The sequence below is a fragment of the Prionailurus viverrinus genome, chromosome E1 (genome assembly GCF_022837055.1).
Source record: "Prionailurus viverrinus isolate Anna chromosome E1, UM_Priviv_1.0, whole genome shotgun sequence".
Classification (NCBI taxonomy): domain Eukaryota; kingdom Metazoa; phylum Chordata; class Mammalia; order Carnivora; family Felidae; genus Prionailurus; species Prionailurus viverrinus.
The window spans coordinates 15,968,611-15,988,213 of NC_062574.1; the positions used below are offsets into that span (position 1 = coordinate 15,968,611).

The window sequence follows — 19,603 nt, forward strand, 5'->3', positions numbered from 1 at the left end:
GGTGCCAGGTAGCCCAGAGGTTGAGAAAGCGCCTGAGCGTCTGGGTACATTTGATTCTCAGGGTTTGCAGAGGAGTGTTTTCTGAGTTTGTTACTTCAGCCAGGGCCTGCCCTCCAGGAAGCCCAGCCTAGCCGTGGCCCGGGATGCATCAGAATTCCACGCGTAAGCCCTGGCCTCTTCTAAAAACCCCATGGGCCGCCTGGTGGGAAGGCCAGCAGTCCGAGCCACGTTGGTTTTAGGCTCTGACCGCTGGACCAGGCCCAGCTCAAGGACACAACGTGCGCAGGGTCCCGCTGTGGTCCTGCTAAGTCACAGCAGCTGCTGGTGAAGATCGGCTGTTCACCACTACACTCATTCTCTGGTATCAGGGTTTTTTGGGTTTGTGTATATGTATTTTAACATCTTAGTGTTTTTTATTTGATCTAGTGGCCTTTTTCTGACAACAGAAGCTCATCCTAATTGTGTGCCCTGGGGCAAAAGAAAATAGGCGTTTGGTTGGGATCTGCCCTGAGACCTTCTTTACTCCGGTGCTTCAGTGATGACATGAAGGTGATGAGCTCAGGCTCTGCCACTTGGGGGCAGGCAGGTAGGCTTTGTGGGGCTGTATAATTCCAGCCGCCTTCAGCCAGCAGTAACGCCTCCTGTTTTCAACTGCACGCTAACTTCTTCATCTTTTGTTTTTTCTTTGCTTTCTTTCCCCCCTTCTGCTGTCTTCTAGCTCACCCACCCTTAACCAGAATTCACTCAGCTGATGTGTCCAGATGCCCCAAGTGTGAGTGTGTACATGAGTGATAATGTCCAACTCAGTTGGCAACACCTTCCTCTGGCTATGCATGCTGTTTCCTTTGCAATGAGTGTGAGCCAACGCATTCCTGTCCTTATGTGGTGAATTCTATATAATATCCCGTCCAGTCTCACAGGTGTGAGACTTCATTGCCCCTAGGCCAGCTGGAGTATCCTCAGAGGTCTGGGAACAAAAGAGTGTTTCCCTATACAGTCCCTAAATATGTCACCTACAAGCACTTTGAGAGCAAGAACAGACACTCCTACCTGGCAGCTGTGATACCTGGCATCTTCTACCAGCCGGTCCAGAAAGTAGGGTCAGATACACCAAATGAGGACAAGAAATGCTGCTTTCATGACCGCCTTGGACAGATGAGCCCTAGGCTGTCAGTAGCCATCACTTCAATAAGCCAGGCATTGTCCACATTGACTATTCAATCAAGAAAGGAGATGAATAGTTTCCTGTTTTAGATGGCTAAGGAGTCAGTATGAGCTCATAAACCAAACACCAATTTTCAGAGACATCTGTTCCTGATCTCCAGAATAAACATAGTGTCCAATGGCTTAGGCTGGTAGGAACCTATATTAACCCCACTGGCTCTCCTAAAGGGAAGCGGGGCCCCCTAGAGGATCCAGCCTCTCCAACAATCAGACTAGGCCAAAAGGCTGCCCCAAAGACGCCCACTTCCAAGGAAAATGTAGAGAAGAGTTTACATAAAATAAGAAAACTCCCCTGGGATGGACAACTTTCTGCCATCTATTGGAGGTACACTGATGTTCAGGTTGTTGGGGCCTTTGTCCTTCATGAAAGGAATTGGTTAGTGACTGACCTGAGACCTCTGTGAAGCACACAGAGGGGGCTGGGCTCACCTCCCCCCAAGGTGCCACAGTCCCTGTAGGCTGAAGGGAAGCTCAAGGGAAGTTGACTAGGTGCACAGATTCCTGGGAGCTCCCATCTGCATGCAGCTGGAGGAGTTAAAATGTTTAGATTGGTGGTCTTCCCTGGACTACTGAGTATACAAATGTCCACACCACAGGGCTGGGTTGTGTGCAAATGTTGGGGCTTTGCATTTTTTTTATTAACATTTTCCTCTCACGTGGTTTACATCAATTTATAATAATCTACATAGGTTGAAACAGAACATAGACCAAAAAAAATATATCCTTACCAACTTAATTAAAGTGAAATATTAACGAAGGTTCCCATCCTACCTGTATCAGCAAAAACTGGCCGCCCACAGCCATTGCCAGCAGGGATGGGCATACTGGGATTCCTGCAGCCTGTCAGCTGGGCTCCTGTTGGCACAGCCTGCCCGGCTGGGCACAGTGGCTGGGGATTCTGGGCTGCACGGTCCCTGACTCTCAGGAGAACCCATGGGCTACTTCCTTGATGCAACTTAGTCCATGTCTGGTACCTGCCCCTCCCCACCCTGGGGGTGGAATTTAGAAATATTCTGAGCCTTTTGCATTCCTCTGCCCCTGCAGCCTTCCTCCGGTTCTCAAGTTGCTTAAGCAAGTTTGGGGGGTGTGGTGGCTACCTGATGCTGAGAAGCAAATGTCTCTGTTTTCAGGGAAGTGGGAGGCACCCATTTGTTGGCTGTAACTAGCTCTAACTGGTCCTCCAGTTCATTACCATTAATTAATGGCTTTTGGAAGCAGAAGCCTTCCATGCCATACACCAACTCCTGAGTGCAGAGACTCCTGGGATGGTCACAAGCTGGGATCTTTAGACTCAAATGGTGTTCTTTCTCCATCTCCTGTCCCAGGGAGCAGGGCTCCTCGCTGAACCGCTAACAGGCAGCTATGTATTTCCCTCCTGTTAGGCATTTCTTTCCTCTGATGTGCACAGAATGTGTACCGTTCTGCCCAAGATTGGGCAACAGGTGTAAACAAGATCAGAAAGGGCCCTCCCTGCCTCTCACTGAGCAAACGTTCTACCTTTAGGTCCAGCAAACCCTTCTTTAAAACTCCGCCCTGAGCACAATCTAAGGGAACCGTTCTCTACTTCTCTGCCACATGGAGCCAGAGAGCCGTGTACTACAGCTCAAGTCTAGGAGTGTTCTCAGAAGCCACCTGCCACATGCCGGCAGCTACTGCTCAGGTGGGAGGAGATACCTCTCAGTCCTTTCAGTGTGGAGAAAGGGGTCTCCGAGCTGGGAACAGAACCTGCTGATCCTCTGCTCTGGGGAAGAGTGTCAACAATGAAAGTCCCCAGCAAATCCCAGTCCCAAAAGAGGCAGCTGCCCACGACTCCTCATTCCTCCCCACTTCTGGAGTTGCCTAGAGTTCACCCAAAAGGCTGCATTTAGAAGCTGTGGGTGGGGAGGGAGGCAGCACCAGGATGACTGGCTACTGCTGGACCTGGACCCTGCCTGTGTTTCCTAGGCCCTGGGGGACACACGGCCTCGGGGGCTGCCCTGTGGCAGTGCTTGGCTGTGGAGGATGTGTAAAATCTAAGGCAAAGGTACCGCAAGGTACGAGAGGCGCCAGGAAGGACTGCCTCCTGGATGGAGCCTGCGTGTTTCTAGATAACTGCTTCAGCCATATTAGTTGCCCCCCTAGAGACCTGGCTCCACTACAAAAGCCACTATAATTCCTTGTTGCTGAGAGCCACTTCCCCCCAACTCGGGGCACCTGGTGCTACACGGCACCCCTCCAAATGTTCAACCTGTCTTGTTTCCTCAGTGGCCCGCCTCCCGCCTCCCCTGATTCCTGACCCTCCGGCTCTCTTAATATTGGGTCACTTCTGAGTCTCTACACTCAAAGGAAATAGAACACCAGGGGAAAAGGAACTGAAAAGCAGAAGAAACAGTGAAAGATGCCTAAGTGAAAGTAGGCAGGAGACAGAACAGATAAACCCCAGAAATGGAGATTGTCAGGTGGAAAATTCCAGAAATCTGCTCTCCAGCTCTGTGCTAAGCTGAGGATTAGTGTGAGTCTGTCCCCTTGTCCAACATTTGCACAGGCAGCAAGGCAAAGCAGGTGTGCTTCCACAGGTAGAGGACAAGGAAAAGGCTGGGGGCCGGGGGCAGCAAGCGGCAGCCTTTGACAAGCCACCACCGCCACCGCCACCCGGGGTCTCCTCAACTTTCAAAGTGATGGAGCAAAAACCAAGGCTGCACATGCATGTGGGCAGGCTGGGAGGAAGTAGAGGGTGGAGGAAACCCAAGGAGAGGCTGCCAGGAGACTGCAATCTGGGAGCAGGGCCAAGAGAGGATAAGCTGGCAGTGGTTACAGAGCGCAAAATAAAAGCCCTTGGACTGGACTCAGGAGGAAAGAAAGTGTTGGAGGAAATGAAAGAACAAAGCAGGCTGTCTGTATGCCCATACTGGGTCGGTCACTACCATTTCTGCATGACAAATAGACATAAAACAATTCCTGAACAGCACGGGGCATTAGACACAACTAGAGGTACAGAGGGCGGGGCCCGGGGCATGGTGGTGAGGCTGGGGGCTGGGTCAGCTGGCTTTGTACAAGGTGGCACGAAAGATGCACATATTCCAGTTCTTGGAAATCTGTGTCCCTTGGAGTCTGGAGTGCTGGGTTTGGGAGTTTTCTATTGTAGTCTTTCAAGTCTGTGTTGGGTCCCCCGGCTGGAGGGGCTGGCTGGGGCCGCCCCCACAGCTGATCCCACCTTGGGCTACACATCGGTAGAGAAGTACAGTGTGTTCCGCTTCAGTTCTGCGAAGGAAATGGGGGGGTGCTGCAGGTAGTAGAGGAGGACCTGGACCTGTGGGGGGACAGGGAAGACTCAGGCTGGGTCCCCGTCCTCCCAGCCTTCTGATCTGTTGAGAAGAAACGGTCCCTGTGCTGGGGTCACCTCTGTGCCGCTCCCCTCCCTGCCCTCAGGCCGCTTGGCCTCCCTGGAAGCCCAGCTGTGCCTGCCTATTGGCAGCAGCAGAGGGCACTGCAGGACAGAGGGTCAGGGAGCCTGGGGCCACTTCCCCAACCTCAGTCAGAAGCTTCCAACCTGCTCCAGAGGTTGGCTTTGGCTGGGCAGCCCTGTCTCCAGACTGGACTCTGCCCTGAATCTTGTAGGGATTCCAGGGAAGCTTCCGACCCTAGAAGCAATCCTAGAGCTTCCACACATGAGGATAAGACCCCTGGATGTTTCCTGTGCCCCTGAGCCTGTCTGGGCCCCTGGTCTAGGCTCAGCCTTTTTTTTTTGTCATGCTGGTCCCGAGCCCTGCCTCCCTGGTGACATTCCGCAGACCACCTACCCCGCTGCTAAGGAGGGAAGGGGTGTGGGACTCTGAGCTGTTCTCCCCGCCCCCCAGGGGAAGCTTGTCGCCCGCCTCTACCATTCCAGTTCCGGGCGGTGCTGGCGGTACCTGTGCCATGACGTCATGGGACCAGATGTCTGCAGCCGACGTGAGGTGTGCTTTGCTCTCCACTTCTGAGGGTCTCAGTAACGTGGGGCCAAACACAGTAGCCAGGTTGTGAAGGGACATTTTGTTGATGGGTTCCTTCTCAGCAACCCTGAAAGGGTTGGGGCAGGGGAGAAAAAAGAAGTCATTTCTCAGCAGCTGCTCAGAGCTCCAGACCGTTGGCCCGAGCTAGAACTGGAGGGATTCCCAGAAGGTGGGTACTAGCCTCCCTCTCCTCAGGGTGGGGACCTCTTGGGACGGAGGGACTAAGCCAATGGACCAAGTCTCCAGCTATGTCCCTGCACATTCCTGTATTAGATTCTAGCTTGTGGGCCACCCCTTGATGGTAAACTGCCAGAGCCAGAGGGCCTACCCCAACTCCCTTGATGATATTACAGATTCAAGAACTTTATAGTAACTCATACTCCTCACGGTCCTTTGGGCAGGAACTATCATCATCTCCAGCATACAGATGAAGAAACCAAAGGGCAGAGGGGTTAAGTGACTTGCCTGAGGTCACACAGCTAGCAAGTGGTAGAGCTGGGATGTGACCCCGCGCAGTCTGCCTCCAGAGCCAGTGCTCCTCGCCACTCTGTGCTCTACCCGTGATCGGTGAAGCTGGAGTGCATGGCCCAGAGGAAGAGCCACAGTGTGTGGGGCAGTGGCAGGGGCCAGAGGTAGGGAGCCAGTGCTCCGGCAGCACTCACTAGACCTGAGGTTCTTTGGCTGTGCTGTGGCAAGAACCACCCTAATCCCAGATGGAGCCCAGGGGCTCTCCTCCCATGCCTTTCCAGAAGGGTCTTCCTTATGGGACCCCGGAGTTGCCTCCCTTTGGATTCGTTCTCTGCCTCTCTTGCATAAGAGGCCTCATGCTCTGTGGAAACTTCCCCTGAGTGGCAGCAGGGGCTGACACCCGTGGTACTGGCAGACCCAGTACCACCCAACTCATCAAAGAGGCGCTGGGCCTCCCTCCCTGAGCAGTGCCTCCTCCCAGCTCCCAACTATACCATCATTCCCAGCCTCTGGGCAAGAGCCACAATGCACATGCTGACTGCTTTGGAAACGGGCAGACAAACACTGCCATGCCAGGAGGCAGCTGTGCGGCTGGCCCAGCCCCCTCAACACACACACACACACACACACACACACACACACACACACACACACCAGCCAGGGGCCCAGATGTGGGAACAGACTGTGCCCAGTTCCCAGGGTGGAAAACCTAATGAATTTTCCCTTCCCACTCCTCCTCTGTGTGTCCTCCCCACAGTGCTCGCCAAACTATGGGAACTGGTTGGGGCTTCGGTCCTGGCCAAACCAGAGGGAAAATGTCTCATAATGGGAAAAACAAAACAGCAGCCCCAGGCGTTTCCAGGTCTCTGCTGGCCCTCCAGAGCTGGCCTGGCTGAGCTGCAGCCCGGAGCCTGGGCCTGAGGGCTAGAGCTGAGTTCAGGGAGGAGCCGGCCCTCGGCATGGCCCCAACTCAGGAGCTCCCTGGTCCTGGGTGACAAACAGATTTAAGGGACACCAGGACACTTTTTGTCCCCACTTACACCTGGACCAGTGCTGGGCTCAAAGGTGAATGGCGGGGACACCGTGAGGGCTGGTTTCAGTTCGGAACTTTGCAAGCATCAATTTCAGCAGCTCCCGGTTAGAGCCGACTACAGAAAGGGCGGGGGAGACGGTGGGGGTGGGGTGGGGGCGGAACTTAGTTTAGGATTGGGGACGTGCATTCTAAGGACAGAGTTGTTGCTAACCCCAAGCAAATCCCTGTGGACTGGGGCTCGGTTTCCCTGTTAGGTGAGGTGTGGGTCAAGACCAGTGCATTTCAAACTTTTTTGACTGTGACCCACAACAAACACACTTTACATCCGAACCCAGAACACGTGACCGCGTGTAACCGAACAGAACCACAACATGCACGCTTACTGCCCACAGCGTGCCCTATGCTGTCTGTTCCATTCCATTTAAAAAATGTTATGGTGACTGAATGACCACTAACTGCAAAATCCATCTACAGTCCCTGGCTCTGACCCTGCCTTTCTAAGCAGTCTATGGCCCATACCTGAGGTCACTATTAGGACCCAAGTATTTCTCAAAACAGAAGAATTTGAGGGCAAGAGTTTGAAAAGCAAACCCTCACCCTGTTAGGGATGGCCCAGCAGAGGCCAGCGCCCATGAGGAAGAGCTGAGAAAGGGGGTCTCCCCCAGTAGATGTGTCCTCCCCAGCAGGGGCCTGCCCTGGGCTCCCTGCTCCCTCCCCCAATTGGGCCCCTGCTCATTACCTTTTCAAGTGTTCCAGCAAGAAGAGGAAGGTGATGAGGTTGGGGTCGGGCAGGGTGCGGAGCAGGTGCATCATGCAGTTTTCCTTGGCAGCAGGGTCTGACAGGGCTGGGGGAAAGCAGGGCGAGGCTGGAGCTCAGCTCCCAGGCGGGCAGGCCCGAGCCAGCGCCCCCGTGGTCAGGAGGCTATGGGACCCTGAGGGAGAGCCTGGGATGCTGTGCTCCCCTGAGGGGAGCAGACCCTGTAGGAAAGGAAGGGCCTGGTATCTTCCCAAGGGTGGGCTATTAACAGCTAGTTCCTACAGAAGCCCCCACCCATGACCTGTAACTCAGTCAGGAGGTAGGCTGGTGGGGAGCAGGCACCCTTCCTCCCCTTACCACATGGGCCTCTACGGCTCTTGCCATTCCCCATGCCTGATCTAGAAGGCTAAGTTTAAAGAATGATGATACTGGCACGAATGTTTCCTCTCTTTCAACTGCCTCTGATGCTAGAGCACGGCAGTGAACAGCCTTCCCTTCCGTGGGGCTCTTCACTTCCTGCCATGGCTGAAGCCCTGATCTGCTCCTGAAGGATGCAGGAGGGAGGAGGCAGGAGGGTGGAGGGAAGAGTGAGGAGGTAGGAGGGAGGAGGGAAGTGGTAGGAGAGAGGAGGGAGGAATCAGGAGGCAGGAGGGAAGAGTGAGGGAGAAGGCAGGAGGGATGCTCCCAGGCCTGGATTTGCCTGGGTGGGTGGAGGCTGGAGCCCTGCTGGCAGAGGCCCTCAGCCTCCACCCACCCATGGCATCAGTGAGAGCGAGGGAGTGCTCCTCTGGAAGGCTGGGTTCCAGCCATCTCAAGTGCACTCCAGCCAGGCTTGTCCTTGGCTCTGGGATGCTGGCCCTGACCACCCACCTCAGGGCACATTTCCCCAGATGCCTGGCTTTCCAGCAAGGAGGTCAGTATTCAAGGAGGAAGCACAGAGGGCAGCCCACAGGGGCAAGAGGGGAGAGGGACAAGTGAGTGAGGGTCCACCTCTGGATCAGGCCCCAGCAGGTCACACCTCACCCTTTGGGCCACTCGGTCACGCAGCCCCAGAGCACTGGGCAGACCAACAAGCAAGGGAAGCCACGGATCTCTTGGTCCTCACTTTGCGGTCAGGGAAGTCTGGCTCAGCCCAGCCCTCGGGTCCCCCAGAACCTCACCGATGCCCTCCATGAAGGCTGGGTAAAGTCGGTCTGTGAGGAGGGGCTCGGGCAGCTCCCGGAAGTAGAGCTTGAGGGTGCCGGCGATGGCATTGATGTCCATGTCGCTCAGCATCAGTAGGATGTCCTTGTTATCTGCAGAGGAAGTGCGCAGTCAGGTCTGTGGTGGCCTGAGCCCCTCTCTTCCACATAGTCCTCAGCTGGGCGGGTGGGCCTGTTCTGTCCCACACAACACGGCCAGGGGAGCCCCCCACCCACTCTGTGTCTGCTCTGGTCTCCCTAGGAAGGGCAGGAATGTAGGTAGTGCCCACAGGTGGTCTGTGACTCAGTCCCGGGGTGGGGGTAGGAGGGGAGCACAGTTCACCATCCAGAGTTTTGGAGCCACATTCACACCACACGTCAGACACCCTCTTTGGAATCTCCCCACTGCTAAGCCTCTCTCTGGAAGGCACTGCACATTTTTTACACCTAAAATCATGTTCTGACGAAGCCTCAGCTTCCAGGTTGCACAGAGGAGCCATGCCAGCACATCCCCAGCCCCTCACCCCAGGCTTCCTGAACACAGGCCCCCACCTCAGCTCTCATGGAATCAGCACTGCCCGGCCAGTTCAGGTTTCCTGACTACTGCAGTGTGAACCAACAAGATGAAGGAAAGAAGAATCAGAAAGGTCAGGACCCACCACTGAGGAGTTTACGGGGCTAGGGGAGCAATGCCCCTCCAAAAGGGTGCTCGGGGCTCTGGAGACAGCAAAGGGGGGCCCGGGCCAGCCAGTTCAGGCTTAAAGCCCTTTAGATTCCTTACAGCCCACCAGGCACCAGGGAGCTGGCAAGAAAGCCAGGAACACTGGAGTAAGAAAGATCTGAGTTTCAGTCAGGCTCAAAACCTACAAGCTGGGCGATCCCGAGCAAGTGACTTGGCCTCTCTGAGCCTCAGTTCCTCACCTATGGCAATGGATAACAGATTGGAGGGGAGGAGAATCACAAGAAAATACAGGTGGAGTCCTTGCTTTAGAGACTCAGAGATGACCCACCACGTGCCACATTGGACTGTGATTCACAGACCAAGGCTCCTCTGCCATCAGCTACTTGGGGCCTCTCTGTGGAGAAGGCTTCCAGTTCTTCTAGGCTCCCCTAGCAGGTGGCTGAGCCTCTCAGAGTGCCCTCTGCCCACCACTGCCCAGGTGGGGCCTACCAGACTCACTGGCATCAAAGACGGTCTTCAGCGCCTGGATGTCAGTGGCCACCCCTGATATCCGGTAGATGCCGACCTCCTCGATGCCCCTCTTCTCCACCTCCTCCACACACTGCCGCACGATGTAGGGCACCTTGGAGCGCTCCCGCCTGGTGGGGAGGGGAGGGGAGGGGAGGGGGTGGTAGAGGGCCTACCCGTGATGGCTATGGGTAGCCCCAACTCTGCACACCTTGGCCTTGGAGGGCACTAGCCTCTGGCATCAGGGGATGGGGCCCAAGAAAGGGCTAAGAGGCTGTGCCACCCACACCCCACCCAGCCAGCCCGAGGCCTGCCTGCTGAGGGACAGCAAGGGACAAAGGCAGGAGGAAGGCTTGGGAGAGAAACCCAAAGACTCTGAGAAAAGAATGTTCCTTAGAGCACAGATCTCAGGTTCAAATGCTTACGGGGGACCAACAGGGAGTCCACTGAGGACTCAGGTCCTCAGGTCCTGGGAAGGGGAGACAGGAGGTGGCGGGCAGAAGGGTGCATCCCCCTTCCAGAGGGGCAGCCACCCCTTGGAGTCCAGCTCACTGCTGCCAAGCCTCAGTGGTCACAGCCTCTCGTTCATTACAAGAAGCTGACAGCCTGGGAGTCTCACAGACAATCTCCCAGTGCTCAAATGCTGGCTTGTTGATCTCTAAAGCACTGGGGAAGACGGAGATAGACCTCTGCGGGCCACTTTCGGCCTCCAAAACTGGCCATCCACTGAGCTGGAGGGTGACTGACTAGGGTCTGACAGGAGCTGGCAGGGGCCCCAGGCACTCATGCCAGCACTCAATACGCCGGAGGCGGCACCTACTTAGTCACCACGCTGATCTTCACGCCGAAGACTCCAGTCTGCTTTTTGGACGGGGTCCTCTTTAGGCTCATATCTCGGCTGGTGAACTTCATGGAGAATTCCACTTTGATCTGGTTGGGGGTACGGCAGGCACAAGTCCCCCGGGGCATGAGTGCCTCCAGAATGCAGGGGTCCCCTCCCCGTGGGGCCACATCCACCACCCAGGGCTCCCCGAAACACCTGCAGGGTGCGAGTGGGCAGGGTGCCGGCAGTGTAGGGGGGAATGGGCCGGGCTGAGGGGACAGGGGTAAGACGGCACCCTGGGGACAGCAGCCAGAGGCCCACCCATTGTGCAGACATTTCCTGTGTCTCTGGGCTCACCCCGTTCATCTCAATCACATCCGTGTGCCAGTTCTTGGTTTCTACAGTTTGTGGATCCAACTGCAGAGAAAGGAAGAAAGAGAACATGAGTGAGAGGGATGCAGATGGCAGCTCGGGGGCGAGCCAGAGCTCTCTGCTGGCCAGCAGCTGCTCATACGCGGGCTACATGGTCAGGAAGGCAGAACTGGGGCCTGAGGCTTCTCCTGAAATCAACCCTTCAGGGAGGCTCCAGCCCCCGGCCCTGTCTGTCCTGGCTAGTAAAGGACTCCTCTACTCCGTGAAGGAGCCAGGACATACTGGTAGGCACTGTGGCCCATCACATCTCATTCGTTAGTCACTACCACCCTCTGAGATGGGTATTAACACCCCACTTCACAGATCAGAAACCGAGGCTTACAAAAAATAGGCAGCTTATTCAACTACCAGGACTGGGGTGGACAGGAGGGTCTGTAGCCTGTGCACATGGAGGTGCTGAGTGGGAGGCGGGAGAGGTTAGGGGGTGCGTCTCAGGAGTCAGGCTGCCTGGGTCTGAATCCTGGCTCTGCTGCTCCCAGGTGTGTGACCTTGGGAAGTTTCAACCTTGGCTAAGCCATCAGTTCCCTGCAGCAGCCAGTAGCAGAACCTGTCTTGCCAGATTGTTGGGAAGACTGAGTGAGATAACAGTGGGTGGGCAGCTGGCCCCCAAGGAAGAAAACACTCCTGTAGGGGAACCCCCCAGATTGGGCTGGAGCCCCAGGAAGTGGGGGTAACCGGGGAGTCTCAGGGGCACCTAGGTGGCTCAGTCGGTTAAGCGTCCAACTCTTGGTTCTGGCTCGGGTCATGATCTCACAGTTTTGTGAGTTTGAGCCCCGAGTCGGGCTCTGTGTTGGCAAAGCCTGCTTGGGATTCTCTGTCTCCCTCTGTCTCTGCCCCTCCCCCACTCCCCCTGTCTCAGTGTCTCTCTTGGAATAAATGTTAAACTTAAAAAAAAAAAAAAAAAATTAAAACAGGGGTGCCCGAGTGGCTGAGTCGGTTAAGCGTCTGACTTTGGCTCAGGTCATATTCTTGTGGTTCCTGAGTTCGAGCCCCACGTCAGGAGTCAGGCTCTGTGCTGACAGCTCGCAGCCTCTCTCTCTGCCCCTTCCCAACCCATGCTCTGTCTCTGTCTCTGTCTCTCTCAAAAATAAACATAAAAAAATTAAAAACAAACAAAAAAGCAGGGGAGGCTCAGAGATATTCCTCACAGGGGATCGGACAGGACTCCGTTTCTCTCAGTGGCCTTCAAACTGTTTTTCCTTGTGCACCCACACAATCATCTTGAAAAAACTATGCACTCCCTGGCCCATTTTCAACTCAACATCTGAGTATTTCCAAAGCAAGTTTCAATAGTTGCAAAGGATAGAACTTCCAGGGTAATGTAAATATTTACATCTTAAAACACAAACTGCTACATGATTCTCTTCAATGTATTCAGTGGAATCCAGTTACCACAGTGATTTGATGCACCGTCATCTATTTAAAAAATACAAGCTCTTCTTTCCCTCGTACAAACCCTGTGTCATTTCTTTTTCTCCCTGGATTTGTTGTTATTCTACTTCTCCTAAAGAATTTTCTCCTAGTTTGTACTTTTCTGTCTTAAAGGCTTTCATTCTTCACTCTATTACATGTTGCTTCAACAAAAATATCTGTACAAATGGCAAGGAAATACTTCCTGGGGCCACAAGGCTCCAAATATTCAAAACATGTCCTAGATTAGTTATTACGATGATTAGCAGCACACAATAAAAAAACTAACCAACACATTACGAATAGTTATTAATAAATATTCAGTAGCAAAGTACTATTTTGACGGGACTGCATCTCTTCATGAGACAGGTAGAACATTTTTCTGTGTGTGTGTGTGTGTGTGTGAATGTTATGTTTTGCTAGGGTGGAACTGGGTACAGCCTCAAATACTGCTTCTGTGTGTGCATGTGTGTGTGTAAGTGTCTTGGTTTTTTTGTAAGCTCTACACCCAACATGGGGCTTCAATTCATGACCCTGAGATCAAGAGTCGCACGCTCTTCTGACTGAGCCAGCCAGGCGCCCCTGCGTTTGTTTTTAAAGATGTAAAGGATGGAACATCTTGTTCATATAAATAACTAGATGGGGCTGAAAATAGTTTTATTACAGCAACATTATATGATTCTTTATGCTATTTCCTCCTCATTTGCCTTAAATTGCATATATACCTATCATCAAAAATTTTGTTTTTGTTTTTATTTTTATTTTTGAGAGAGAAGGTGCAAGCGAGGGAGCGAGGCCGCGTGGGGGAGGGGCAGGAAGAGAATTCTAGGCAGGCTCCACGCTGTCAGTGCAGATCCCGACGCAGGGGCTCGATCTCAGGAACATCAGATGTTGACCTGAGCTGAAATCAAGAGTCGGATGCTTAACCGACTGAGCCACCCTGGCGCCCCCCAAAATTTATTTTAAATGACATCTCAGCTGACAATTTCCATCAGTTTTGTGGAAAGCAAAGAAGTGGAAAGCACCTGACTTGAAACTGGGCCTTTAGTGTCTTTTACTTTCTCAACGCCCACACCTACATTTCAAGAGGCCCCGTGCTGTTGGCCACCCAGGGGGCCTTGGTGCCCTGGGCTATGCTCTGCAGTGAGTCCTGGGCTCCCCAGCAGAGGAAGGGAGGTGAAGGTGAAAGGCTTTTCTCAGGCAGATTGCTTTGTGGTAATAGCACCTGTGGGAGTTGAGAGTCTGCAGACTGATGCTCTGAAAACTCTCCCTGCCCACACACCCCCTGGAAAAGCTCTCTGCACCCTCAGGAGTGTGTGTGCAGCAGTGTGAACACCACTGTTCTAGCAGGCCCACACCACAGAGGAAAACGGTCAGGTCAGCCCGGAGTGGGCTGGGCCCTGGAGCTTCCTATAGCTCCAAGTAACTCCTTCCAGCACCTTCTATCATCCACACCAGCTGCGGGCAGGTGGCAGTGGGGGGGGGGGGGGGGGTGGTCTGCATGTGGGCCAGCTTTGGTCCAGGCCAAGCCTCTAGCAATTGGTTCCCTGCCCAGAGGAGAGACAGAATTGAGAAGGGGACAGAGGAAGAGCAGGACCGAGCAACCCCCATGCTCCCCAACTCTGCCCTAGCACCTCCTCAAACACACAAGGGAAGCCTGGCTGCTGTCCAGGCTCATTACTTCAGAAGATTTGGAGCCAAGCATCCTACTGGGTCCCAAAGGAAGCCCCAGAACCTCCCTCTCCCTAAACCTTTTTTATCTCAAACCCTCACCAGGCCTGTAGCACAGGCTGACCCTTATCGTTCCCTCCTGCCATCCAGAATGCTGGCTCTTGGACATAGGGCCTGGGTCTGTCCCCAGCCCTATCCTCTAGCAGTGGCCACCTGGAGTAGAGAGCTTAACGGTGCTTTGTCAACTGCGGCTACCACCCTTGGGTCACACAATCTGGACGGACTAGGCCCTTTTAACTCTGGTTTTTCCAGCCATCGGAATATGCCTCAGGCTGATTCCATGGTCCCGGCACCTAATGCCCCTCCTGTGCTCTAACCACCCATGATGTGGCACCTCCTGGCAGCTGCCATGGACTAGGGAGCCAGTGGTCCCTCCCTGGGTCCTGGAGTGGCATCTGGACACAGCCAAGTGGGGATGAACAGGGATTGAGAGTCAGGCCTATCGGGGTCCAAATGACTGCTCTTCTTCCACTCACCTGTGTGAATCTGGGCAAGTCACTTAAACCTCCTTGAACCTCAACTTCCTCACGGGGCATCCATAGCACCTCAGAGGACTGTTACGGAAAATACTAACAGAACTAATGCATTCTGAGCATTTTCTAGGAGTCTGGCATGATGGATGACAAACCCTTCATATACAGCATCTCAGTTAATCATCATAAGCAGCCTGTGGGGTTTGAGCTTTTTTTAGCTGCCCCCATTTTACAGATGAGGACACTGAGGCTTAAAGGGAGCAAGGAACTTGCCCAGCGCCGCACACCTAGGAACTGAGAGCTGAGGCACAAAATCAAGTCTCCCTGACTTACCTACTCTGCTAACCCTGCAAAATAAGGCGTAAAGCACCTAGCTGGTGTCTGTGCCTCGCGGCAACAAGACATGTGCTGTTTCCATGATTTGCTTAGAAAGGAGACATTAGGCCTCCTGGTGCCTGGTCTGACACCACAGGCAGGCCTGGGTGCTGGAGGGCTGCCTCCAGTACAATTCAGCCATTCTCTCCCTCCCCATCGTTTCCGTTCTAGCTGCTAAGCAGCAACCTTACATTTTCCTGGGAGCATGTGAGACACAGGAAAGGCAACTCCTGATGTTAAGGCCAAGTTCTAGCCCTGCTTCTTCCAGAAAGCCTTCCTTGGATACCCCCAGGCCTTCAGTTCCCTTCTTGCATTCCTGCTGGCACTGAGACCCTGTCCCTCTGCAGCCTGCTGGCACCATTTGCTGTCATTTCACACACTCCAGCCTGTCTGAGGCCAAGTCTGAGGAAGGTGGCACTTCTGTGTCTTCCTGTGAGTCCCCACCGCTGCCATATTCTGGATCCCCTTTGCAGGTGTGGCCCTGGTATGCTCGAGGGAGGCCCGCCTAGCCCCTTGGTGTCTTGACAATGAAGTTCTGTCTCCCAGCAGGCCAGCAGCCTCCAGAAACCAAGTCTATTTTCAGGACATCACTTAAATACAGAGAAGGGAGGGTGAGGAGTGGAGACGAACGTGGCACATTTTCCAGAGAAATGATGCTGCCTGAACTACTGTGGCTATTTATAACCCCTGGGAAATGTGGACTCTGCTATTTCCTGATTAGATTAGTGCCGGGGGCGGAAGAGCCAGCCCCCAGGATGTGAGCGGACAGGAACACCTGACCACTTACTCGCCAGTCCCAGCAGATAGATGCCCCCCCCCAATGGCCCTGGGGAGCGGGTACCTGGGGGCTGCCCGATCACCTGAGGGGGGTGGAGACAGATGGGGCTGTGAAGAGCCAGGCTGGGGGAGACCCCCAGAGGACTCCTCCTTTACCCCACAGGTAATACACATGCCGCTGGGGCTCCCCCACGGTGCGGTCCAGGCAGGAGACAGAAATGAGCCACAGGACATCCTGGAGAAAGTCATGAACAAGCGGGCCACACACAGCCACCGGGAGCACCTCAATTATGTTGTTTGCCTTTGCATTTAGGCAAAGGTCGGGTCATGGCTGCACATTCAGACCTCTGCCAAGGAGACAGCTGACCTTGGGGATGGATGTCCACAAGAGAACTACCAGGTCACCTGCACTGAAATCCTTCCTGCGCTCGGAATCCTGCATTCCTGCTCAGGAGACGGAGACACACATTCTCAGAGTGAATGTGGCCGGTAGTTGGGTAGCTGCTTCCCCGCCTCACATCTCGGACAGGAAACCCCAGCGGCCTCACAGGGGCGCTGACGGGATCGGAGGACAGGACGGCAGGGGAGGATGCTCTGAGCTCACCTAGGCGACCTGTGGATGGCGGCTGTGACTTGTTCTGCAGGAACATCCTCAAGCGTCCCCTCTGAGAAGCCTAACCCCTTCCTCCCAACCTGTTTCTCGCCAGCCTGGGGCAGGTGACCCCAGTGGATCTCCTTCCCTCTGTTCATGGCCACCTCTCAGTGCTGGGGCTTTCAGAGGCACCAGTGAGTCTGGAGTCCCCACTGCTGCTCCCCTGGGTGGGTGACATAGCCCACGTTCAAACCCAAGTCCTTCTGATGGTGGCCCACAGCCTTCCCACAGTGCCACACTCCCATAGCCAGGCAGCTCGCCCAAAAGCCTTCTGGTGATTTCTGCCACTGCCCCTTCCCACACGCCCTCACAGGGGGCCTGTGGTGGTACCGCACTGTCTACGGGCAGTGGGGATAACCAGATGGAACTGACAGCTACAGTCCCAGTGGGAGGGGACAAAGGGGCACAGAGCAGCCATCAGTGTGTTACTTTGGGATGTAACACAAGGGCTCACTGGGTGACAAGGACCCATGAAGACAGTATTCACCAGGGACCCCAGGGGCTCCGAGGCCCACCCTCACCCCCTCCCCACAGCCCCTTGGCTCTGAGTCCCTTTCCTCAGAACCTCACCCTGTCATTTCCACAGCACAGCCCTGAGGCCCTGCGGAGCCTGGCCAATCCCTGACCTCTTGTCCCTGGGGGCCTCGCTTCTGCTTTCACTCCAGTGCTGCTCTACCCTTGGCCTTCTGAGTCCAGAGCCTGGCATCCTGGGCCTGTCCTGGGAGGTGGCATGGACTTCTCTCGAAGCCAGACTCGTTTGTAGGGCTAATAAAAACTAAGTGCTTCTTAACAAGAAGGAGAGCAAATCCAGTATACTGGACTCGTCACCCTCAGAGGTGAACGGGGTGCTGAATGGAAGGTAGACATGGCTGGCAGTGTTTCTGGGGATGCCTGCCAGAGGCCGAGTGCTGGGCTGTGGAGACCAGGCCCTGAGCCAGATGTCCTGTCTGACGGCAGTACATTTCCTGTGTCTCCCAGGCCGGTGGCCACGGTGGCGGTATCGGGCTGGCCTTCTCCTGCCCTCCCCCAAGTGTGTCCACATGCTCTGGGCTGGGTCCCCTTGGGACACCCAGGCCAGCCTGTCATTGGGACAGACCACAGGCGTGAGAGGCATGGTAAGGCTGGCAACAGGGGAACCAGGGAGCTGCCAAAGCCTGCCTCTCCTCCCTCTCGGGAAGGGTACTAGAGGATTCCGTCAACGTGGCTGCTCTGAGAGAAGCTCGCAGAGAGGCAGGGAGGGGTGGCAGGAGGACGCCAGGGCCTATATTCTGGCTTCCAGCTCAGCAGCTGGACCTGGGGAAACCATGGTCAGGCTCAGAAACTCACCCCGTTTTCCCAGGGGTTCACTCCCCCACCGTTAGGCCAAACAGGTTGCTGGAGTGCCCCTCCAGCACTCACCCTGCAGGGTCAAGGTACCCTCTCCCAGGCCCGCTGCATGAGAGGCTTGTGCTGACTCTGTACTGCAAGGCACCAGGATCTCGCCTCCCTTTCCCCCGCCCCCCTGGACTTTGAAGTTCTCAAAGGCCCACATATGGAAAGGGTTTAGCAGCTCTGAATGAGGCTTTTATTGAAGCCAGGTTAGCCTCATAGCACCCACTGTGACCTGCCTTCCCCAGCGGTCTGCATTCCAGTGGCTCAGCCTGCCCTCAACCCTGGGCTGCCTCGGGAGACCCCCAAGGCTGGGGGCATCTCTTCCAGAGCCCTGGGACCCTGCCTTCCTCAGGGCTGGCCCGTACACACTGCCTTCCCTGCTCCAGACAGCCTGGACATTTCACCCCAGAACCGGGCCTCAGGCTAACAGCCAGGAAGTTGCCTTGCCTCGGCTCAGGGCCATATTGGGGGCACCAGGGTAATGAAGGCAGGGTTGCTCTTGGGAAAAGGAACTGGCTGCGGCCAAAACAACACAGAGGCAGCCCAGAGCAGCCTCATCTCCAGAGTCAGGAGTGGGAGGCTGAGGTCCTGAGCAGGAAGTTTCATGCTAATTGCCATGGGAAGGCCAAGGGCCTGCCGGACCACCACGGGCTCGGTGGCCTCTCTCTGGACTCTGAGTGCTTCGGTGAGCATTGTGAAAGTCCTACTCTGAAGCTGACCTCATCCTCCCTGCCCAGGCCAGGAACGCTGTCTGGGCACAGAGCCTGTTCTTGAGAATGAGTAGCCCTGGCGATTCTGCTGCCTGTGCCTGCTCCGAAGGGCCTCTCAGTGCACTCTTGCCCTGGTCCCACAGGCCGCAAGTCCCCAAGCAGCAAGGCACCCTATCCAGGGCACCCGGCCCCGATCCCATTGAGTTCTATGATCACCCAGACAACCAGGCAACTGAGGATCAGTCATAGGCCCCCACGGGGCTCTGGACCTCCACCTTGCAGGGCGGCATGCTGGCTGAGAGCCGAGTTTAAGTGCTGGCTCCTGGACTAAGCCACTCAGGTCACTCTGGGTCAGTCTCTGAGCCCGCTTCCTCATGTAAAATAGACTAGATAATATTAGCACCTCTTAGGTTATCACCTCTCACATTACCGCTAGGAATGACCTGGTACTCAGCAAGTGCTCAAAATGTGTCTGCATCACTAAAACCAGGCTTAAGCTCCCCAGGGGCTTCCCACTGTGCTGAGATTAAAAGCTGAACTCCTTATCATGGCCTGCAAGGTCCTACCCAATTTGGCCACTGCCTGCTCCATCCAGGGTGATCTCCTATACTCTCCCGTGGCCTCTGTCTGCTTCTGAATATGCTATTGCCACCCCGGCCGCAGGGTTTTCACTTTGCCTGTTCCTCTGCCTGGAATGCACTATCCTGGATCTTTCCAGAATCCTTTTGTCATTTAAATCTTAGTTCAAGGAGCACCTGGGTGGTTCAGTTGGTTAAGCATCTGACTCTTGATTTTGGCTCAGGTCATGATCAGGCGGTGAGATTGAGCCCTAAGTCAGGCTCTGCACTGAATCACACTGCTTGGGATTCTCTCTCTCTGCCCCTCCCCTGCTTGTGCTGTCTCTCAAAATAAACAAACGCTAAAAAAAAAAAAAAAAAATCTTAGTTCAAAATTACCTCTTCAGGCAAGGCCTCTCCCTTCTCATTACTCTCTAATCTATTACCCAATTTTATTTTCTTCCTAGCA

At 54.8% G+C, this 19,603-nt stretch overlaps 1 protein-coding gene across 5 annotated transcripts in view; it reads right to left on the minus strand.

The window, feature by feature from the left end:
• Window positions 1-1,827: 1,827 nt before the first annotated feature.
• Window positions 1,828-19,603, minus strand: part of ABR (ABR activator of RhoGEF and GTPase) — a 183,613-nt gene continuing 165,837 nt past the window's right edge. For all 5 annotated transcript variants that reach the window (XM_047833044.1, XM_047833045.1, XM_047833046.1 and 2 more), the window contains 7 exons: window positions 11,004-11,063; window positions 10,644-10,753; window positions 9,815-9,954; window positions 8,614-8,748; window positions 7,436-7,541; window positions 5,115-5,262; window positions 1,828-4,513 (listed from right to left, as the gene is read on the minus strand). In XM_047833044.1, the coding sequence (XP_047689000.1) occupies window positions 4,424-4,513; window positions 5,115-5,262; window positions 7,436-7,541; window positions 8,614-8,748; window positions 9,815-9,954; window positions 10,644-10,753; window positions 11,004-11,063 (789 nt within the window). In that variant the 3' untranslated portion in view covers window positions 1,828-4,423. The remainder of the gene's footprint in view (window positions 4,514-5,114; window positions 5,263-7,435; window positions 7,542-8,613; window positions 8,749-9,814; window positions 9,955-10,643; window positions 10,754-11,003; window positions 11,064-19,603) is intronic.